The 21,048-nt window shown below is 51.4% G+C and overlaps 1 protein-coding gene across 1 annotated transcript in view; it reads right to left on the bottom strand.

The window, feature by feature from the left end:
* Nucleotides 1–8,351: 8,351 nt before the first annotated feature.
* The window catches only part of PLPP3 (phospholipid phosphatase 3), a 43,084-nt gene continuing 30,387 nt past the window's right edge, over nt 8,352–21,048 (bottom strand). Inside the window, exons 4-6 of the mRNA XM_062581636.1 lie at nt 20,742–20,799; nt 14,140–14,316; nt 8,352–9,049 (exon numbers count right to left, since the gene is read on the bottom strand). Coding sequence (XP_062437620.1) covers nt 8,924–9,049; nt 14,140–14,316; nt 20,742–20,799 — 361 coding nt within the window. The 3' untranslated portion in view covers nt 8,352–8,923. The remainder of the gene's footprint in view (nt 9,050–14,139; nt 14,317–20,741; nt 20,800–21,048) is intronic.

Here is a 21,048-nt window from a genome sequence, read left to right as displayed (position 1 = left end):
AGTAACATTGCCTTCTTTATTCAAATCTTCCTACAAGAACTTAGAAATACAATTGCATTCCTATTTTCAGTGCCAGTTCAGACAAGGAGAAGGCATGCAAGTGATTTGAATATTTTGTCCTTAATAAACAAGACTGAAGATACAACCTTCTGTCTGGCATCCTTCCCCATAACCCCTTCGGCCTCTTAGCATGAAGTGGGTGGAAAGTCCTATGAAGTCTTTTGTTTAGCTCACGTTAGCTGGTGTCTGTGCAGTTACCCGTTATCAACTCCACATGCTCCTGTTTGCTTCTAGCAAGGTCAAATCTACGTTCGGCTTTGCTCTGACCGTAGTGGTAAGTCAGCTGCACTGCGAGAATTAAGCGAGGAGATAACTTCTAGTTTCTTTGCTGCTCCTTCGGAAAGCTGAAATGATTATAGGCATTGCTGCCGAGAATTTTGAGGTGCACATCAATCCATGACAAAACCGCCTTTCCAAGACATCTTTGCTCTCCGGCTTCACATCACACCCAAGGAGTGGTCTCCAAACCTCTAAGTCTTTTATCTTATGCACCTCGGCTCACAGTAGCCCCACTAACATGACTAACAGAGTCACGCCCAATTTATACCAGGGTGAGTAAGACATGATGAAGGCCCACCCTGAGCTTGGAAACGCTGCCTGCCCATTAACCTTGCTTGAAGAACTGCATCTTACAGGGAGGCAGGCAATGTTCATCTTAAAAAGAGGCCTCTTCTGCAGCTGTGGACAATCCTGAAAGAGAGGGTTGTCCTTTTTGTTGGAAGTACTCTGAGATCTCGTAGATAAGGTGCCTGATTAAAGAAGGCATCAGGGAGGGAGAAGGTTATCAAGCCACCAGGCTCCTGGGGACTGGCAGGCGGAGGCGTGGAGACCTGATAAGGAGCCTCTCTTCTCTGAGTGCATTAGATTAAATCTGACCTACAAGCATATGGCTTGTACAAAGAAAAATTGATCCTCTTCTAGTCACTTCACCATTGATTTTGTGTTAACTTGCAACTTCTCTGAAACTGTTGTAGAGGGAGCAAAAAGCTGACTTAGAAAGTCACTTCAAACTTAGAAGAATTAGTTATCAGCAAATCCCAGGAAAGGCTTACCAGGGGATTAGGTTAGGGAAAAAATGGGATAATTTAATAAGAATAAACTATTCTGAAAAATAAAAGCAAAGGGATATGGGACATGGGAATACAGAGATTGTTAATAATGAAAAATAAGGAAATTATCAACAACACATTTTTTTAACAGTGAGGGCAAAGAACCAGTGGGACAGCAGGCCAAGGGATGTGGTAAATCCTAATAATCTGGCACTTTTACATCAAACTTGGACGTCTTTCTAGAGGATATGCACTAACTAAGCCATAGGTATAAGACTGGATACAACAACTGCTGTATGACTTCTGAGCAAGGATCAAGCTTCAGTGTCCTGCTGGCCTCGACATATTGATTAATTTGTATACTGCCAGTTTTGCTGACTTTTAGAAATCAGTGAGCTGAACGTCTCATGTCTAACTGGCCCAGGCTTGTTCTGCATCCATTCAGTGGTAAGGAAAGAGGACAGTTAGGCTATGTATGTCTGCTAAAACGAACTGCATCCTTTGAAATAAGTAGTATTGTTTTAGCTCCAATTGTCTCATCATTTATAAGTGAAACTTTTGTAGACTATCATCTGTAGCTTTTATTATTTCCCCGTGGAAAGAAATACCTTGTAAAGAAAAAAAGAAATCAAAGCAAAATCCATTTTTTGTTTAAAAGAAAAAAAAAAAAAAAGTTCCAGTGGGAACTTCCCGCTAAGCCTTGGAAGCCCTTATTGTTTTAATTTAAGCAAGGCTTGTATCAGTTGCAGTTATACTTGTGCTTACTTGACTTGAGGTAAACAGCAATAATCCTGCTTAAAACTGTACTAAGAATATCTACACAGTTTAATGAAATGGAATACAATTTTGCCTCATATTAAACCTTAACAACCCTTCTTGTTCGGACAAGCCCCTCAGAGGCTGGAGCATCGTTACTTATTTGCCTACCACAGCACTGACATTTCCTCGAAAAGAAGCAAATTCTGCACTTATGCAGAAAGCAAGTCCGTTTGAAATAGTGGTGCTCCAAGACTTGTGCTCCCTGGAGGTCTAGTTCCCTCCCTCTTTTGGATGGGGGGGTTCTTTTTTAAATTTTGTTTTATTGCTGTGGTCTTTATTAAAACAGCACACTTCTTTCTGTTCTGTTTGTGTTGTTTCTTTAGGGAAAAGACCAGCATCACACAAACTGAACGCTCCCTCCTGCAATTTTATCTCAGAATGACCTCACCTGGCATGCGCTCACAGCTACAGCGCTGCGAGCGGAGGTGGCCCAGCTCGGGTGACATGCTGAGCATTTCACACCTGTTCCTGTACAAAGCGAGTGCTGGCTGTGCCTCGCCTTGCTCGTTCAGAGAAGTCACACCATTTTTTTCAAGTTTTGTCATAATTTGAATTTCTTCAAAGGTTTCCAATCAGGAGCAGGCTGAATTCCCATCTATACAAATAAGTCAGAGGAGTATCTCCATGAGAATGAGTTTGTTTGTGTGTGTACATACATAATGTATTTTAGTGTTTTGGTGGTTCTTGCTTCTGCTGGTTATGAATCCTTTAATATAAAGCGAGATCAAACCCTGCAAACTTCATGTCTTCAAAAACTCCACATGCTAATGTTGTTGCTACCAGAAGTGAATTTGCAGACAAACTTGCGCTTGGCATGTCCCAAAACACTGCATGGAGAGTCACCTACTCAGGGAAAATCAAGATGATTGTTTTCTGGGTTGTTTCTGGACAAACCCCAAACGTTACGTGAGGCAGCCCCACTACACATCATTAAATGCAGAAGTGCCTACCAGCTCCCGCCGCGGCCATCCCAGGAGGCTCTGAGCAGGGCAGGAACTCGCAGAACAAGACTTTCGAAGGAAAACAAAGGGCACCAGCCACTCTTCCTGGTGACTTCACCCCCTTAGAGCTATAGATAGTATGGGGCAACCAGTCTGATCGCTGCTATCCAAACACACACTGAGGTGTAGTCTGTGCCCCTAGGAAATTACAACCTAGGCAAGCCAAAGCAGGCACTCCCACTCCAGCTGGTGCCAGCAGGGTGGTGTGTAGAGGTGGTAATTGAAAGTTGTTAGGGTTTGGGGTTGGCTGGTTTGTTTTGCCTGTGTTTTCTACCTTTACTTTCTCCAGTGAAGGCAACAACTTCAGTTCAGCCTTGATTCCAGTTCCTGAGAAGGGCACTCAGGCGCGAGCATGGTGCCAGAACCCTGGTGTGGCCCTGGGGAACCCAGGTGGGTACGTCTGGATGGGACGTGCTGCAGCCTGTGCCTGCAAGCAGGTCACCGACCCGTGTTTATAGAAGCTACGTGAAACAAGCCGGGTGATTCACACCATTCACAAAATCTGAAGCTCTGATCTGGTATCTGGAGGTAGAGACGTAGTATCTAGAAACCAGAGATAAACATCAGGTAGGAACCCTCTGCCTGCTGGGAAGGAGAGCAGTGGAGTTAGGGCAGAGGGTGTGCCAGGAGAGGGGTGATGGTGATGGGAGATGCAGCCCATGCAGCGTGCTGTCTTCAAAAGCGGCTCTGCTGTGCCTGCATCCAGCTACCCTCTTGCTGTGGATATAGGGGTTAAAATCAGCCCTCCACATCTGAACTGTAGGAGGGCTTGAAATGTTATTTGGCTCCATGGTTTTCCGCTGGTTTTATCCTTGCAAACAGCTGGATGAAAGCTCTGGATGGCCAAAACAGGTCAAGCTTGGAACATGAGAAAGCAGGTCTCTGCTTGTGGGCCTGATCTCCTCCTTTCCCCTCCTTTGATTGAAAACTTCATATCTGAAAATCATTGAGCTGAACCAGAGCAGCTTTCACGTCTGAAGGCTGGGCCAAGCATTCTTGCTGAGAGAAGCTATTTCTGTACACTGAAACACTGCCGACTCCAGGGCTTGCCTCAACCCTTCTTGCCCTGGAACAAAAGATCTGCTCCCATGACAGTCAGGTGCATGCATGAATCCCTGCGTGCTAAAGCATGCTCAACCGGTCGGGGTGCAAGAGAAGACGGGTTTGACCGGAACGGCCCCTTGCGCGGAACGACCTGAGCATCAAAGGCGGACGGCTGCGCTCCACCAGCAGCGGTTCGCCTCTGTGCAGACAGAGCCCTGATTCTGCAGCACTGAAGGCCACGACTGGCATCCAGCCTCAGGCACCAGCAAAGCTCCTTGTTTGCATAAAATAGATCTGATTTTTTTTTTAATCCAGCTCCCTCCTCACTGTGATAGCTGCAGATATCTGCAGAGTGGCACGAAAGAAAACTGCTTCGGTGCCTGACCAAGCAGCTGCAAACTCCTGTGACTCTGACATCTCTGTGCATGTGCATTTGCAATAGGGAGCTCACTGGGGGGGGCTCAGCAAAGGGGAGGGCAGAGCAGGCAGCATGGGGCACCCCCAGCTCCTGGCAGCCTCGGCGTGGGTGCTGCTCGGCACCCACCTGCCTTTGCACCAGAAGCCGTTGCCTTTGGCCGCCAGCACTCACGCATCTTGTTTTTGTCCCCCCCCCCCACCACCAATTTCTCCGATTTCTCTTTCACTTCCTTCCTGCCACTCCGGAACCGGTCGTGATTGCTGTGCCCTGTCGCCGTGCTCCTCCGCCGGGCACCGCCTGGGTGTCCCCTGCGGCTGCAGGTCGGCCGCCTCCGCCCAGCCCGTGCTGATTAATCGCACATTGCTGCTGTTTGCTCGAGCAGCCTCCGCTCCGTTGGCCTACCAGTGCTTTCACTTCTGACGGGCCTCTTGGAAACGCTTGGCTTGGTTCATCTCTGTCATCCCCTTCCTGGTGCTGCAGGCTCCTCCTGGAGCGTTGTCAGGCAGCGGTGGCTCCCCTTCCTCGTGCTCTGGGATAAATCCCGTGCTTGTCCTGCGTTGGTGCGATGCTGCCCCTCATAGCACTGCCTTTCGCCGCAGCTCGGCCCCTCGCTTGGGCTCTCCCATGTGCCAAGTCCTCAAAGCTCCTCCATCCCCCAGCATCTAATGCTTACTGCATGCTCTGCTCATCCTGAAAGGTCTCTGCGCTTCGGGCAGGGTGCCACAACCATGAATATGGGCCCTAGTCCCCACAGCACCTTCTCCCATCTGCTTCTTCAGCATTTTTACTGCCCGCTGCTTGCCAACCAGCCTGCAGGTTGCTAAGCCCTGGCAAAGCACGGGCCTGCTGAGACCAGGACAGCAACGTGCAAAGCAGTCCTGAGCCGGCAAACCCCACGGGGCGCTAAGGACACGGCAGCCGCTGCGGTCGAGGGGAAGCCGAGGAGGAAATGACTCTGCTAAAACCATCCCCGAGCTCCGCGGCACAGCCAGAAATAGGACCCGGCGCTGCTGGTGCTCGGCTCCGTGCTCGAACGTTATGGCGTAGTTTCTCCTACGAATGCCTCCGCAGCCTCCTCTGCCTCTCCCCGGCGTGACCCGCGCATCCTGGGGAGGAGGCCACGCATTGTGCGCCGTCCGTTCACACTTCCCCGCCGCAATCAGGCTCCGGGCTCTTCGCTGCCCTTATCGCCGCCCGTGCCGCTTCCCCTTTGACACCTCTCCAAGTCCTACTCTTTCACCCGTACATCTGTATTCCTGTTTTCTTGCGAGGCGCTGGGTGCTAAGATGCAAGTAAACACTTTACTCAGCCCAACACGTTCTTAAACTTGGCTTCATCAGGCCTTAGGAATTTCTGCAAGTGAAACAGTTCACGCGGGGTCAGTTCCTGCTAGACGGAGGCAGACGTGGCAGGCTTTTCTTCAACACCCAGGTTAGCGAGAGCGAGGAAGCAGGTTCTGGAGATAAGATACGGGCCAAAAGAGACCGACTTTACAGCCTTCGCTCCAAAACAGGCATCTCCAGAGCTTTTCACCATGCTGAGAGCTACCTTCTGCCACTTGGACAAGCCCCGAGCGCTTTCAGGTGAGAGACATGATCACATACAACGCTACGAAACTCCCTTGCGCTTAAGACGGGTGCAGCTTTACCAAGCCTTTTCCATGCATAAGAATATTAGCAAAAATCATGATAATAATGGCAAGTGCTAGCTGAGCTCTGCTTCCTTGCTTTCCACCTGCTGTTTATTTTAAGCTTGATGTGGTGTCCACGTCCGGTCATGTGTTCTTGCAAATTATTTCTTTGCCAACGTGGTTCACCCGAGGAGCGGCTGAAATGCACTCCTGACCTAGTGTGTCACCACCGAGAAGTTAAGTTTTCTTCTCAGCTACTGTAGAAAGGAGTGAAGAAAAAAAAAAAAAAAACCCAAGCTCGACTTTTAACTGTCACCTACACACATGCGTTTATGCAAATATACGCCACTGGGTTTTTTCTTTTCCCCCCCTTCCACCCACCTCTTCGCAACCCATCAGGCTGCAAACTTCGCGTTCAGCTGCAGAGCTCCTGTTCTGCAGGAAAAAGGCGTTTCAGCGCTCCGAAATGGAGGGGGAGGATGGAGTGGGTGAGGGCCCGGAGAAGGTCCCACGGCCGAGCGCTGCACGCCCGGCAGGCGCGCGCCGGCCCGTGTTGCACGGACGGCCACGTCCAACGCCGCCGCCGCCGCAGCGCGGCGCAGGGAGTACGTGGGGCTGAAGAAACCAGCTTCCGGCGCTACCTCGCCTTGGCTGACGCTGCCTGCTTTGCCTACGTACATAGTCTATAGAAACGTCCGTATGATATGAATTGCCTATATAGACTCCTCTCTATAAACTGTAAGCCCTCCTAGGCAGCGACTGTCCGTAACACCTGTGCGAGACAGCTCGCACACAGCAGCCTGGCTGAAACGGATGCAGAATTAAAATGTATTTGTATCTTTAACCTTTTTTTATAGCTACATTTTAAGCTTATAATACTGATAAATCAAAAGGGATGCGATCCAAACTAGCCATCCCTAAGAGCAACTCAATCCAAAGCCGTGAGCGTGTTCCTCATACCCATCACCAGCTGGACAGACCTTGGCAGGTCTCGCCCGACCATCTAAAGCGGCGTCGGGTCGCCTAGCCGACGCTGTTGCCTTTTTACCCAGAGCTGGTCCGAATAACGCTGCTTTTGTGCGCCGTCAAACCCCGAACGGTCGCCCTGACTCGCACTGCTGGGCAAGGGCCACGTTTCTTGTCCCAAGGGAGAGGAGAAGCAGGGCAGCTGCACCACGGAGATGCACCGCAACGCACGACACAAGTTACAAGTTACTTAGTTGTGTTATGAGCTTTTATTTAAAAAGCACATTTATACAGCAATAATTTCGCAGATACAAACTTTAATTTTGTATTCTACAAAAGTCTTTGAATATTCTTCTCTTTACAAAATGGAACATTACAAAAATACAGACAATTTAATATGTTTTTTTATACAAATGTCTCTAATTGTAGTTATTTTCATTAAAATATTACTACCACAGAACTACAATATTTTAGTCGACTATAAAAAAATTAATTCAATGCTTTTTTAAGCAGCAAAATGTAAATAACACAGGTCAGGACACAGTTTATAGTCATAGTGGATATATCTAAAATTGTTTCAGAAATAATATTTTACATAGTTAATTTTTAAGGTTTTTTTATACATTATTTATATAATATTTATATATAAAAATCATAGCTTGCTATAGTTGAAATGATAGGACGGATTCTGTAGGATGTGCAGAAGGATGTGCAAATGGCCATTCTGCATGATTTGCATGATCCCTTTTCAAAGGAGCTTTGGGCAAGGCCTGCCACTGGGCTGCAAACCTCTGCCGTGGCTTTTCCAGCAGAATGCCAACCACCTGTGGTTGCTGGGCAAAAAAAAATAACAGAAAAAGAAAAAAAAAAATCACCCCTTGCTACATGCACGACCGGTTTCCCCGCCGCGCAGCCAGCGGGGCGCGCCGGGGCCCCGGCGGCGCGGAGCAAGGGATGCACGCGCCGACCGCCTCCGGCTGGGACGCGCCGCCCAGCAGCCCGTCCCGAAAGCGCCGGATCCGAGTTTCCCCGGGACTCGGCCCCGAGCTCGTCGCGCGAACGCATCCGCGACGGAGCAACCGCTGCCCGCCGCCAAGGGTGGCCGCGGGGGCCCCGGAAACCTGCCGCGGGCTGGGGAGGGGGAACCCGGGAAGCGCAGGGATGCTCTGGTCCTCCACGGCCCTTCGGAGCCGGCGTCGCCGCGAAGGGAGCACGCAGAGGAGATGCGGCAGCTAAGCGGGCGGCGGATTTATTCCTCCGCTCCGAGCGTCCCACGGCTGCTTGTTAGACTCGTGTAGTGTGAACGGGGACCCTCTGGAGATCTTTGACCTGGCAAGCTTCTTCTAAACTAAGTCACAGTATAGAATGGAGGAGGAAAAAAATATTAAAAAGAAAAAAAAAAAAGCAACTCTTATACACCAATCCCAAATCTTGACTCAGTGCTGTGTCTTGTATATAGTGCTCTATAATTTAGCTGTGAGTTGGGTTTTTTTGTGTGTTTTTTCGCACAGGCATTGGAAATCTTCAGAGTAAAAAACCTAAGATGGCCAGCTCTACAAAATCGTTTAGTGTTCATTACGCTATGAACAATTTGGCGTTCACTACAACATGAACACTCAAACCAATTGCACATCCAGAACTCCGGCACCTCTCTTGGTTTGTTCGGCTTTTTTTTGTTTGTTTGTTTTGTTTCGTTTTGTTTTGCTTCTCGCTGTTGCTTTCGACTCAGCTGAACAACCCCCCTTTCATCCAAATGTCGCCAGTTGGAAAGACCACAGAGTAAGACTTCGCTGGTCGGGCCAAAAAGTCTCTCCCTACATTCTACTGTCTGATGAGATTTGAGAGCAGCAGGTAGTTGCTGTCAGCAGTCATTTTTGCAAAAAAAAAACCAAAAAAAAAATTTAAAATAAAAAACAAATCGGATTTTTTCAGAGGTCTACACCATGTTGTGATGGTTATTCCGTTCAATGATGTCCACAGGCGAAAGGATCTCCTTCCGGATGGGGGGTGGAGGCAGGCAAGTCTTTGTCTTGGGTTTGAAGAGATCTGAGACATAAAACACCTGTAGAAACAATTGGAAAATGCATCTTAGCCACACTGGGGGATGCCTGGCTCCAAATCTGGTTTACAGAATATATATATATAAGACTTTTTAAAGTGCAAACGTGTCTTGAGCGGTCAAGCCCCTGCCTAAAACACCAAACGCTGTGAAATCCCGAGCGCCTGCTACCACCTCGCTGCGCGATACGGAGCGGGGCTGAGACCTCGCGAAACCCAGCGCAAACTCCACGACGGCACAGCTTCATCCACCAGCAAGCGCGACGCGGAAGAGCCTGCCGAAGCGGCTCAAAAGCCAGGGGCCTGCGGCACAGGCCGCATTCAGGTGCAGCGGCCGGGCTTTCCAAACCTCCGGCTCAGGCAAACAGGGTTAGGGAGCTAATCGGTGCAGAGCAATTCCTTCGGCCAGACACCAGGGAGGCAATTAAAAGCCTTAAAAAAAAAAAAAAAAAAAAAAAAAAACACACACACAAACACAAAGCTGCGCAAGAAAAGGGGAATTATCGGCAGTGAGTCAAAGGTGAGCGATACTCTTTCCACTTTTCTCCCCAAAGCGTCGCCGCGAAGCCTGCGCTTGGTCTGGATGCCCGCCTGCGAGCCGAAGTCCACGGAGGGGACGACCTATTCCTGGCTACTTTTTCCCAAATACCCCGTGACACAAGCTTCTCCCGGACGTGAGGAAGCCGGGCGCTCGGCAATTTAGGGAGGCGGGGACGCCGCGAGAAACAAAAGTGCTGGGAGGAAACTTCCACATCCTCCCTCGGCGGGCGCCGCGCGGCGCTTCTCAGGGCTCCCGCGCCGGCGCGCATCCCCCCTCGCCACCCCTCAGCCCCGCGCCAGAAGGGAAGAGCCTCAGACAGCGCGGGCCGGCTCAGCCCCGGTGACTCGCGCCAAGCCCGGGTGACTCGGGCGCGGGCGCCCGCGGGAGCCGCGGTGGCGGCGGCGGGAAGGGCAGCGCGCGGTATTTGGAAGTCGTAGGAGTCAGCAGCACGTTTGCGTTCTCTTCTCCCGCGGTCCTTGGGTGCAACGTTCAAGCACTAAAATAAGTTGGGGAACGAGCCGAGCGGCTCAGCTGGGGAACAGCAGATGAGGGTTTACGGGCTGGACCGCAGGGAAGGGAGCAAGCAGCTTTCCCCCTCTCGCCTCTCCACGTTTTCTAGCTACCCAGAGCCGCAGGTCTAGTTGTCCTTGGAAGTATCTTCCATGAGTTCCTAGCAGAGCCGGGCAGATAAGGAGCTGAGCCGCGCAGCCAGCGAACCGGCTATAAATGGCAATTTCTTTCCACAGTTGTAACTAGGGATTCAGGAAGCGGGCTCGCTGTGCTTCAGCTTTTACTGCTCAGTGGAAAAGCATGGCAGGAAAAACACTTCTCCGGGTGTACATGGCTGTACCTGCGCGGCTTGGCGCCTCGTGGCGCTGGCAACGCAGCGCGCAGGGCATCCCGCGGGCCGGCGGGGAGATAACAGAGTCCAGCTGAACCCACAGCAAATCACGAGCTCGAACCCGGCCTCTGAAATCGGCCCTCTCAGTGTAAAAAGCACGTTTAACTGCCCTGGTAACGTTTCTCTGCTGCTAATAACTGTAAAACCCGCATTCAGCTGGCTTTGAGTCATTCCGATGCCCTCTCTCTTACTTGGCCACCTCGGAGAGCTGCATTCAATCAAAAAGATGTCCAATTTCTGCACTAAGAAAGCCATGACAAATCAATTTGTGGGAGGGGATTGCTCTGCGCAAGCAGCATATGGGGACTGCACCGAGCCTGGCCCTAATTTTGGACGTGAATAAGCTACGGGCGAGTGTCATCCCGAGTATTTTAGCCTGCTGTTGACTGCTTTTCAGGCTTTAATTCAGAGACTGGGTAAGAGTTTTAATTTCTCTTTATGCTGTATTTCACTTTAACGTGGCTTGAGGTTATATAAACACTTATAGGAATCATGAAACATGATCTTTCAGGGTTAAAACTGTGTTAAATCCTCTTAATGCTTGAACTGTTTAACACAAAAAAAGGACTAATAAACGTGCAAAGTTTTTCACTTGGATTAGCTCCATTTCCTGTAGAAGGTGCTCTCCACCCATAAAGAAAACTTGACAGCAGAAGACTTGAGAATGTACTGCACAAAGGAAGTCAACATCTTACATTTCCACCTAACAATTCCTCTTCACTGTACCGAAGAAATCCCTAATCACATAGAGAAAGGTTAAAAAAGCTAATCTGAGTTAACAAGAACAACACCGAAAGGAATATGCCTCCTCAACAAGCCCCCATTTTCCTCTCCATCAGAAGAGACAAAAACTACATGACACGTGGTAGGCTGCCTACCACAGACATAATAACTATCTCCATTTAAGAAATTCTCATCGTATTTCACCTAGGAACCACATAGAAATGTTTCATCAGCTGGAAGTGCTTGACACTAATGTCTTATGCTTGTTATTTCAGGCAAGGAAGGACAAACACGCCTGCTACAACACAATTTGGATCTGAGCTTTGGCAACCCTCGGAGATAAATCCTACAATGCGCTTCCACCAAAAATTACAGCCTGATAACTACTGCATTTTAACTGTCCTTGAACACCACAAGACCCAACTCAAAGGCTTCTGGTCATGGCGCAGCATCACTCCCATGTGCTAAGTCCAAGCTCTCCAGGCTCATGTTGCAGATGGTGACAATGTTGTGATTGGGCCTGAAAGAGAGTGAGCTGCAAGTCAGTCCATAGCAGCATGAGATGCCCCTCCAGTGCCACACTTGCAAGTCCCCACTGCTGACATGAAAAAACCCACCCAACAATCAACTGCAGATCAGCAGTGGATGCAGAGCTTGACCCTGAGCCAAGGGTTGTGCGAACAGCCCCTAGCCCATGTTTTAAGCCTGAGCATTTTCTTCTAACCCCAGGCAGTCCAACTCTCTGCCCACACTAGTAATTGTCCAGTGGTCTCCTGCTGCCACCTCCGAAAAGGAAAGAAAATCTACCAGCCTCTCTCATGGCAGCAAAGCAAGGTTCAGAAGAACAAGACTATCTTGTCCTGGTTCATCAGCTTGCAAAGAACAGGCAAGGTCTGGGTTTAAAGGTGGTCCCTAGACCCAACCTACCATCCCTTGCTGTTGCCCGAGATTTTCCCAGCCCCTAAACCATGCCTGAAAAGGGCATCGAGCCCACGCCATGAGCTGGAGAGGAAAGAAGACATACAGAAGAGCAGCGAGCAGAGTCGCTATGCCAGGGCTCGGGGAGAAGGACCAGGCGTGTTTGTACAGCTCCCAGCCAGCTGCTTCCTACGCTGTTTTCCCTCGGCACAGGAAAACCACCCTACGGCAGCCACAGTGTCCTCTGCCCTGACCCAGCACCGTTTGCCATCCGTCTGCGGGCCGGGGAGGAGACACCGGATTTGCAGCTCGTCACTGGCCAGGAAGCATCCGCCCGTCTGTCCTGAGCATCCAGAGCCCTGCGGTCTTTTAGAGGCCGCTGCTTTGACCCAGAGATCGACAGCCTGGTCCACGCTCCCGATACACTGTGCTGACCCTGCTCTCCGAGCGGGACGTATGAAGCAGTAAATACATGCTCCTCCAACTGACCACGCGCGCTCGGTGTCCAGACAAACCCACGTGGCACAAATTCAGGCACCTGAACCGAGGAAGAAGCGTGGTGCTGTTCTGCAAGCTGCCCGAGGCCGGTTCTCCCCAGCACCCTCAGCACCCACCTCTTGCTGCTTCTCCTGTCTGCAGGGACAGCACAACGTTTCCAAGAAACACCCTGATGCTATTTGGATACAAGACAGAGGAACCACAACAATATCGCTACTACGAGGCACCAAAGCAGCAAGGTTAAGAAGAAAAACACACCTCTACACATACACATGCATATGCATATTTCTTCAGGTTTCCCTCACTCCGAACACGCTGGCCCTTAATGGGACATTGGCACTAGGCAATGGCAAAACTCTGCTAATACCCAGAGGGTTAATAATACTATACAAAAACTTCCCAACAATGACATTTTTGACTTGACCTTAGAATGTTATCAGTGAGTGGAAAGTAGCCAAATAATCTATCTTTTTTCTTGCAAAATAAATCATTAGTGAGCTTAGTTCCTTGCCTCCAGGTTTACTTTACTTTTAGATCAGTCAAAAAAAAAAAAAAAAAAAAAAAGGCAACACATACACACAAAGAAAAGACAGAAAGTGGTAAGTTTTCAAAATCTTGGATTTGGGAGCTCATACAGCCACACAAATTCCCATAGCCCCCAGCCTCTTTGTTTCAGGGCAAGACAGCCCCGCTGAAAACTAGCACGTCACTGCCCAGACCCAGCGCCCCCCGCTCTGCCTACATTAAACATTTACATGTGTCACTTCGAGTTAAAGGACTGTGCAATCAGGTCACTCTTTTGAAAGCAAATTGCATGAGAACAAACCAGGCAGCCACGGACAAGCAAGCATGGCTTTTGTTAACCGTTTTCTCACGAGCCCTTTTGCTACTAAAAAAAAACAAAAAACAAAAAAAAACCCAACAAAACCCCCTCCCCAAAACAAAACAAAACGTGCAGCATCCTGCTGCCCTGCAGCACGGCAGACACGAGTTCCCCGGTCCCTGGGGGACGGTCGGTTTGGGGCTGGATCCTAGTGGGGAAGCACTGTATCTGCAGCCGCTCGGGATGCCCCGTCTGGGTCCCCACGAAGGGTTGGGAAAACGAGCTGGCCGAGAGAGGCTGGCGAAGCAAATGCCACGGGCTGAAAAGGAAACGCTCCCTCCGGCCCGCAAGCCTTCTCGGCCGCCGAGGAAGGCGGGTTACCGCGGCTGGCGAGCGGGTCGCCCCGGCGCTGCCCGCCTAACGGGGCCCTTTGCAGCAGGGAGCCGAGCTCAGGGCCGACCGGGGGGGGGGGGGGGGGGGGCGGGGAAAACCCCACATGTTGCAGTTTTCCCTGAATATGCTGTTTGCGAAGTTTGGCCTCCTATCAGGGCCTTGACCTGCATCCTGCTTCGGGGTTACGCGAGCTCTTAGGGGCAGGAGGCACCTGGACGTCTTCAGCGGCGATGCAGCCCCTGCCCGCCTTCACCCGGTTGCCTTTCCCTTCCCTTAGCTCCTGCAGCCACTACTTACCACGCAGTAAGCCACCAGGGCGCCCTGCGCAAACCCCGCCAGCACGTCGGAGGGGTGGTGCTTGTGGTCGGACACGCGGGACAGTCCCGTGTAAAACGCCATCATGATGAGCGTGAACTGGAGGAGGGGGCGAAGCAGCCGGGCGCCCTTCCACGTGAATCTGGCCTGCAGATAAAACTGCGGGGAAGAGAGAGAAAAAGAAAAGTAAGTTCAGGCTCTCCCTGCCGCAAGCGCAGCAAAACAGCAGCAGCGCCCTGAGCAGCTCCCGAAACACACGCGCACGCGGCCCCGTTGCTCAAGGGAAGGGTGGTTTTGGATAAAAGGATGCATCTCTCCAGATGCACGTGGTCACCATCGCCCACGCACTTTTAACTTCAGCCACGCAGGACACGAGCGTGCAGTAAATACAGCACATTGAACCTACACGAACAGCCCGGAGGATTTCAAACTGCGGCTCCCTTAGCATTGCCAAGACCACTGATAATACAGATGAAAAAGAGTGCAGTTCTCCAGCATCTCCAGGAAACGCAGAGAGCTTTCATGGACATACTCTCCCTCTTGGCTGCCCATAGGGTAGCAGTGATCCCTTGCTCTTCTGCAGCCCCCCTCTACCCGCGTTTGCCGGGGCGCAGAGCACTGCGGGCACACAAAATCCCGGGGCCGCGGGGGAAGTCGCTGCGACTCGGTGAGGGAAAACAAAATGACCTGACCCGAAAAAGAAGAAGCTGCCGTGACGTCAAATGGATATTGTCCCCCCGCCCCCGGCAGTTATCTGGGGCTGGTTTCCGCTGCAAGTGGCAGGCGCAACCTGCTTCCCGGGTTCCTGTGGGAACGGGGGAAACCGAATGGGAAGAGAAGACAGGAAAACGGGAACCTCCTGCCCGCAAATCAAAGCCACGCGGAGCCCGGCTGCCCGGGCCCTGCCGCGGAGCGAGGAAGCGGAGCCGGGGCGGGGGGGAGGAGGCCACCGGCGAGGAAGGCTGTGGGTCAGGGAGGCCAGGACCTGCCAGCGTCCCTCAAATATAAATGAGAATCAAGTTCTCGCCCGGTTCCCTGAAGCCACAAGCAGCATGGTAACACCTATAAAAGTAGAAATAACGAGAAAGCAAGGGGGAACTGCTGCGTTAGCCGACTGAGTGTGCCCCTTTTGCTGCATAAACCTTTATTTACCCTTTTTGGAAAGAACATGCACAAGGCTCTTTAGAGGAAACGATGCATCATGTCACTTGAATCAAGCAGATGCTTCAAATTATTCAGAATTGCTCGCCCATTAGGATCGAAGGGAGCAGGACAAAACCAGCTCGGTGCTGGCTAACGCACGTTGTGGTCTGGGGGGACCATCCGCGCAGGCAGCCAGCGTCCGGGATCAGCACCGTGGCCCCACACCGTGCAAACTTGGCCCCGCGGTGCCCAGAAGGATCTGAAAATGGTTTCAAAAGTGTGGCTGCTGAAAAGGTGCTTTCCCTCCCTCGGCCACTTCTGGGCTCGAATGCTTTGGCTGCAAGATAACCCTCCTCCTGCACAGTCACTTGAACTGGTTTAACGGCAGACACTCTTCTGCCAGCAAACAGCCATGTGCTGCATTAGCAAGGAACTATCTTTACTTTGTAATGCTCAGGCGTCCTGAAATTTCTCAGCTAGAGATCTGCCACCGAGGCTGAAGAGCGCAGGCAGGACAGTGCTGGGAAGTATCTGGGGAAGGCGGCGATGGGCAGGGAGGGCTGAGGGCCTGATGTGCTCGGATAAACTTCTGTGCAGAGACTATGTCCCTGGAGAAGATGGCATTTGCTAAAAGAGCAGCATTTTTAAAGCAGGTGAAAGGTATAAAAGACGCTTCTATTGCCATAGGCATGCGGAAGGAAACACGGAGGGAGATGTCGCAGCGAAGACGCACTACGCAAAAGTTGTGTTCCAGTGTGCTGCTGCAGAGCAAAATTAGCTGAGTATTAGATCTTGCCAACTGTTCTCCTTAGTTCTGTCAGGAAGGTTTGAGACCCGACATCTTGCTTTACGCTTCAGGCCATGTCCCCCAAAATCCCCCAAGAAAGGGAAATTTCCCAAGCTCCCTGCTGGCCAGCCTGACATGTGTCCCCTCCGCGCTGTCTGATTCAGTAGGTCCCCTCAAATCCTTACATCCCACAAGCTAGGACTAAGCAGGCAAGTCAGAGGTGAGATAGCACAGTATTAAGTAAAAATTATCCATAAAACGCTAGCGCTGAGTTTGTACACACAATTAAGCAGACTTTTAAGGGGGCAAAATGATTAAAGAACAGTTCCATCAGCAGGCGAAAGACTGATGCCCGACTCGCTTCAGATTTGTGCTTTGGGCAAATTGACTTATTAGCTAAATTACGCTCAGATTCTACCTTTTCTTTACCAACACTTACAAAACCACCATCCCTTCCCTCGACCAGCCTCTGCTGCAGCGCACTCACAACACCGTACGTCACACCGTCCTGCTCCAGGAGCTGGCCAGAGGGTCAAAACTCCCTTGGGGCAAACCTTGCACACACGTGATGCCTCGTTCCACCAGCCTCGCAGGCGCTTGATGACTCCTGAGCCCCGGTTGAAATCAGCCCACGAGTTCAAAAGTTATCAGGAGTTGCGTACTGCCAGACTGACAAACGCACGGGGACGGTTTCCGTAAGGAAACTGGATTTACAGTACAAGGGTTGGGATACTTTCCGAGCCACTCTTTCCAAAACAGCGCACGTTTCAGACACTGCACCACAAATGTGAGGATCCACCACTGACTTCCTTTTTATTGCCACAAAAAAAAGGAATCTTGCAAGAGTTGCTCTTCGGTTCTCCATTCATAAGGAATGAAAAAAAAAAAAAAAAAAAAAAGGATAACAGCACTTTCCTACATACGAGACTGTGCTCCGACGCCAGGATGCTGAGGAGCCCATAAGTAATTTAAAGGCTTGACTCAGGGTGCTCGAAACTTTGCTTTTGCCTTTGTATGAAAGAAAAACCTAGCTAATATGAGAAGATCAAACAGCGAAGAAAGACAGGGGGCGAGGGGGAACTGAAAAGGCCAGGATTTTCCTGGATCAGTAATTAGCACTATTACTGTGAAATGGGGAGTTGCTGGCAGCTTATCTGCAAACCTGCTTTTGAAACCGGCTATGAGGAAATTTCCAGTGATCGCCGCAACGCACTGCCAGGTTTTCATGGGAACGTGGGGATGGATGAAGTCCTCGCCGGAGGCGGGAGGACAAGCACGACCACAATCCCACCGCAGAACATCACACAGCCACAAAAAGTCGGGAAAGCCAGACAGCACATGCCTGCTGAGCGCATGGATGAAACAATCTGTGACCATGCGCAGGAGAAACCGTCTGGAGCTCCCGTCTTCTGCCCAGCTCCTGGCAGGAACATGCTACTGCACAGCAGATGGTTTGAGGGACACTACATGGCCTTTCCCTTGTCAGGGGACTTCCATGGCCTCAGGTCATCGTTAGCCTCCAAGGGATTTTCTGCCACCTACAGATCCCATCCTACTTCACACCCTGCCCACAAGGCTGACCTCTTGCAACCACATCTTTTACTCATTGCTAAGATCTGCTTCTTGGAAATGGTTGGCTTTAGTATGTTTTTCCGACTGCAATATCTGGACTTGACCTGAACTCTCCTCCTTCTCCTCCCTCATCTGCAAGTGGAGTGGTACCCAGGAGCATTACTGGGGCAAAACCCCTCCAACCCAAACTCACTCCTGGCATAAAACACTGGGCCTGGCTGGACAAAATCAATAGGATTTGACTTTTAGTATCGAAGTTGGGGATTGGCAAGGACAAGAGACAAGCAAAGACCTCCTCATGCCACATGGATATGCTGTTTACTTGTCCCTTCCCTTTGCTGACTGGATCATCTCAAACTGAAACACTGGTGTTTAACCAGGGACCAGCAAATCAGCCCACGTCCCACCAAAATCTCAGCCTTCTCACTGGAGCCCAGCTTCAACTAGCTCTGCAAAGAAGTTGATGCCGTGATGGCCAATGCGCAGCACACATGGTGTGTGGCCACAGGTGGGACGGGGTAAGGACATTTGGGGAAATCTCAGCTCGGTTGGCCTGCGAGGCATGGAAAGCCAATCCTGGTCTGTAAACCAGACACGAGGCGCATCAGCATCCCCAGCGAAACACGTGGCTCCCGGGTAGTGGCTGCAGCAGCACCGTCCCACCCTCCGTGGGAATATTATGACCGACTTGGCAGCGCAGCTCTGCCCCAGCCCTGATATAATTCCATTTTATTTGCTAACGGAGGGTCATCACAGTTCATGGACACCAAAGTTTCCTTTGTGCAGGCACCTCTTAATTCAGCATCATTAGGACCTTTCAGAAGTTCACCCCTACACCTCGACTTCAGTAGGAAACCCCAACGCAAAACCTCATGTTCACCAAAAGACACAAAACCCACCAACATCTGTCATCTTTTAGATAAATCAGTAGAACACACTCAAATCTAGTCTGATCTGAAGTTTTCAGCTTCACCCACCATCCCACACTAAATCCAGAAGCTGCCCTGCTTCACTCCCATTTTATCCCAAATCCACCAATGTTGGTAGGGGCATGGATGAGCCTTTTGTGATGATGCATCTTCTGCGCAGTTATTTGTGATTTCAGGGAACTGAGTGCTGTAAAAAATCATATTAGGGTCTCGTGGGCTTGGCTGGAGTGAGAGACACCCACCATAGTGTGCTAAAGGCTCCCTGTTTACAGGTAGACGATGCTGCGAAACAAAACCATGCGGCATGGGCCAGGTCCAGAGGGCTGTGCGCAAGGCGCCCTTGCCTACCTCTCCTTCCGCAGCCTGCTATAAATATGCATTACAGGTTTGCTCAGCCAAGGAGCAACAAAGCAAGGAAAATTAAAACAAAGAGGATTACCCAAGTGTAATTTCCCCTTTTAAATTTTTATACAAAAGGCCTGATGTTAATTGGGCAGTGCTGGTGACAAGAAGACTGCAGAAAAATTGCAGCCCTGAAGTCTCGGTGTTTATAAGTAAATCCCAGGAGTTTTTACAGGGTTGTAAGTGCCTTTCTGTGCAACTTTTCCCCTAAAGCACTCCAGTGCTTGGCATACATTCACATTTCCCTAACGGGAGCCAACAGCCAAACCGCTTCTCCCTACCGGCAGCTCCACCGCGTCAGCACGTGGCAGAGAAAACCTAAACCTATAGCTGCAGAGAAGGTTCTGCACACCGATCTGCCACCTGCGAGAGCACGCACAGGCGCACCCCTCCTGCCCGTGTCCCGAGACTCGGCATTGGAAATGGGGCTCAGCTTAAAGCGCGGGGAGAGCTGGGGTCTGTCCCTCGACAAACTGCAGCTTTCCGGCCCAGGCGCCCCGCGGTCAGGCGGGCCTGCAACTCTAAAACAGCCCGAAACCCTAAACGTGCTGCAAGATTAATGCTAGGGAACGGCAGGAAAAAGAGGAAGTGACTTTGTCTCCAAATATGAGGTATTGTTTAATGCGGAGTTTAGGAAGACGCTGCACTTACTAATGAGTTATATTTTTGCAGTAATCACGCAGTCCTATAAATGCCCCCAAAAGGCCTTTCTCGGGGCACAACGGCCGTCGCGGCCGATGCAAGGGACTCCCCGGAAACGCGGAGGCTCCCCCTTTCCCAAAGGTCTCCGCCAGCCCTTCCGGCACGGCAGCGACCTGCAGCAGCTTCTCAGGAGCCGGAGAGCCGATCTCCCGGTTAAGCCGATCAAAGCGATTTCCTCGCGGCATTTTCTCAGCAGAATGGGACCGTGCTGCAACTCTGGGATGGGCTGAAGGGCTCGTTTCCTCCCCTAAGGCCCCCGCCGCCCCTCGAAGCAAGGTGCAAAACTATCAGAAAAGCAGGCAGCGGGCATCGGTGCAAACCAGCATCAGAAAACCACATGCTATTTTTTTTTCCATTGCTCAGCACAGGCAAATCCCCAGAGGGTCTTCCCTCCGGGAAGCCCAGAAGATTCACTGCCCACCCCAAAGGAGGCTCAGAAAAGTTTCGCAGAAGACGCAGCCGCGTCTAAATGCAATGCTGTTTCTTTGCTTTCCAAGCTGAGGTTAGAGGGGATACGGCGGGCCACGAATTTTTTAAAGGATTCCCCCCCCCCCCCTTTTTTTTTTTTTTTTGCACAAATCACCATCCAAATGGCCCTTCCGGAAGAGCTGGCTGGAGGTCCACCCAGCACCTCCAGCAGCTCCGGGCAGGAAGCACCTTGGCACGCCGCGCTATTCAGAGCCCGAGCGCAGGAAGGGTCGAGCCCTTTCTCACCGGCGAAGGGAAGCCAGCGCCGGCCCTCGGCTCGCGCACCCGGCTGGCGGAGCCGACCCGAAACGGGGCACGGAAAGCAGCCGAAAGCCGACGTACCCACCGCTCGCTGGAGCCACGCTCCGGCCAACCCCAAAACTCTCCGCAGCGGCCACCGCAAGGGGCAAAGCCACAGACGAAGGAGGACCGGGATGCACAGTACGGAGCATCCCCCCGCCCCCCGAGCACATCCCGCCACCCCAGGCCGCTCCTGGCTTTTTTCCTCTTTGCTGCTGGATGCGGAGGAGCCACCAGGTGGGAGGGCGAATAAGGTCTCAAACAGGGCTGAGGTTACTTACCACCAAATAAAGCATGGTGTAGAGGGAGAAGGACGCGTGCCCCGAGAAGAAGGACTTCCTGCAAAACAAAGATATAATATCACAACGCTGTAACGCTAAACGCGACACAGCAGCCTGCCCACTGCTATCGAGAGGGTGCCAAAGGCAGCGGGACGGGGGCAACCGCAACCCCCGGCCGCCGGCGCTGCGACCCCCCCCCAGCCCCGGTCCTCGTCCCGCTCGCCGCCGGGGCGGCGGACGGACAGCCCCGTGGCTTCCAGGCCGGCCCGGTAACTCACCGGCTAGCCTCAAGGCACGCCAGGACACC

Source organism: Rhea pennata, chromosome 8 (genome assembly GCF_028389875.1).
Source record: "Rhea pennata isolate bPtePen1 chromosome 8, bPtePen1.pri, whole genome shotgun sequence".
NCBI lineage: Eukaryota > Metazoa > Chordata > Aves > Rheiformes > Rheidae > Rhea > Rhea pennata.
The sequence above is the reverse complement of the archived record's forward strand: the minus strand, read 5'-3'. Positions and strand labels throughout refer to the sequence as shown.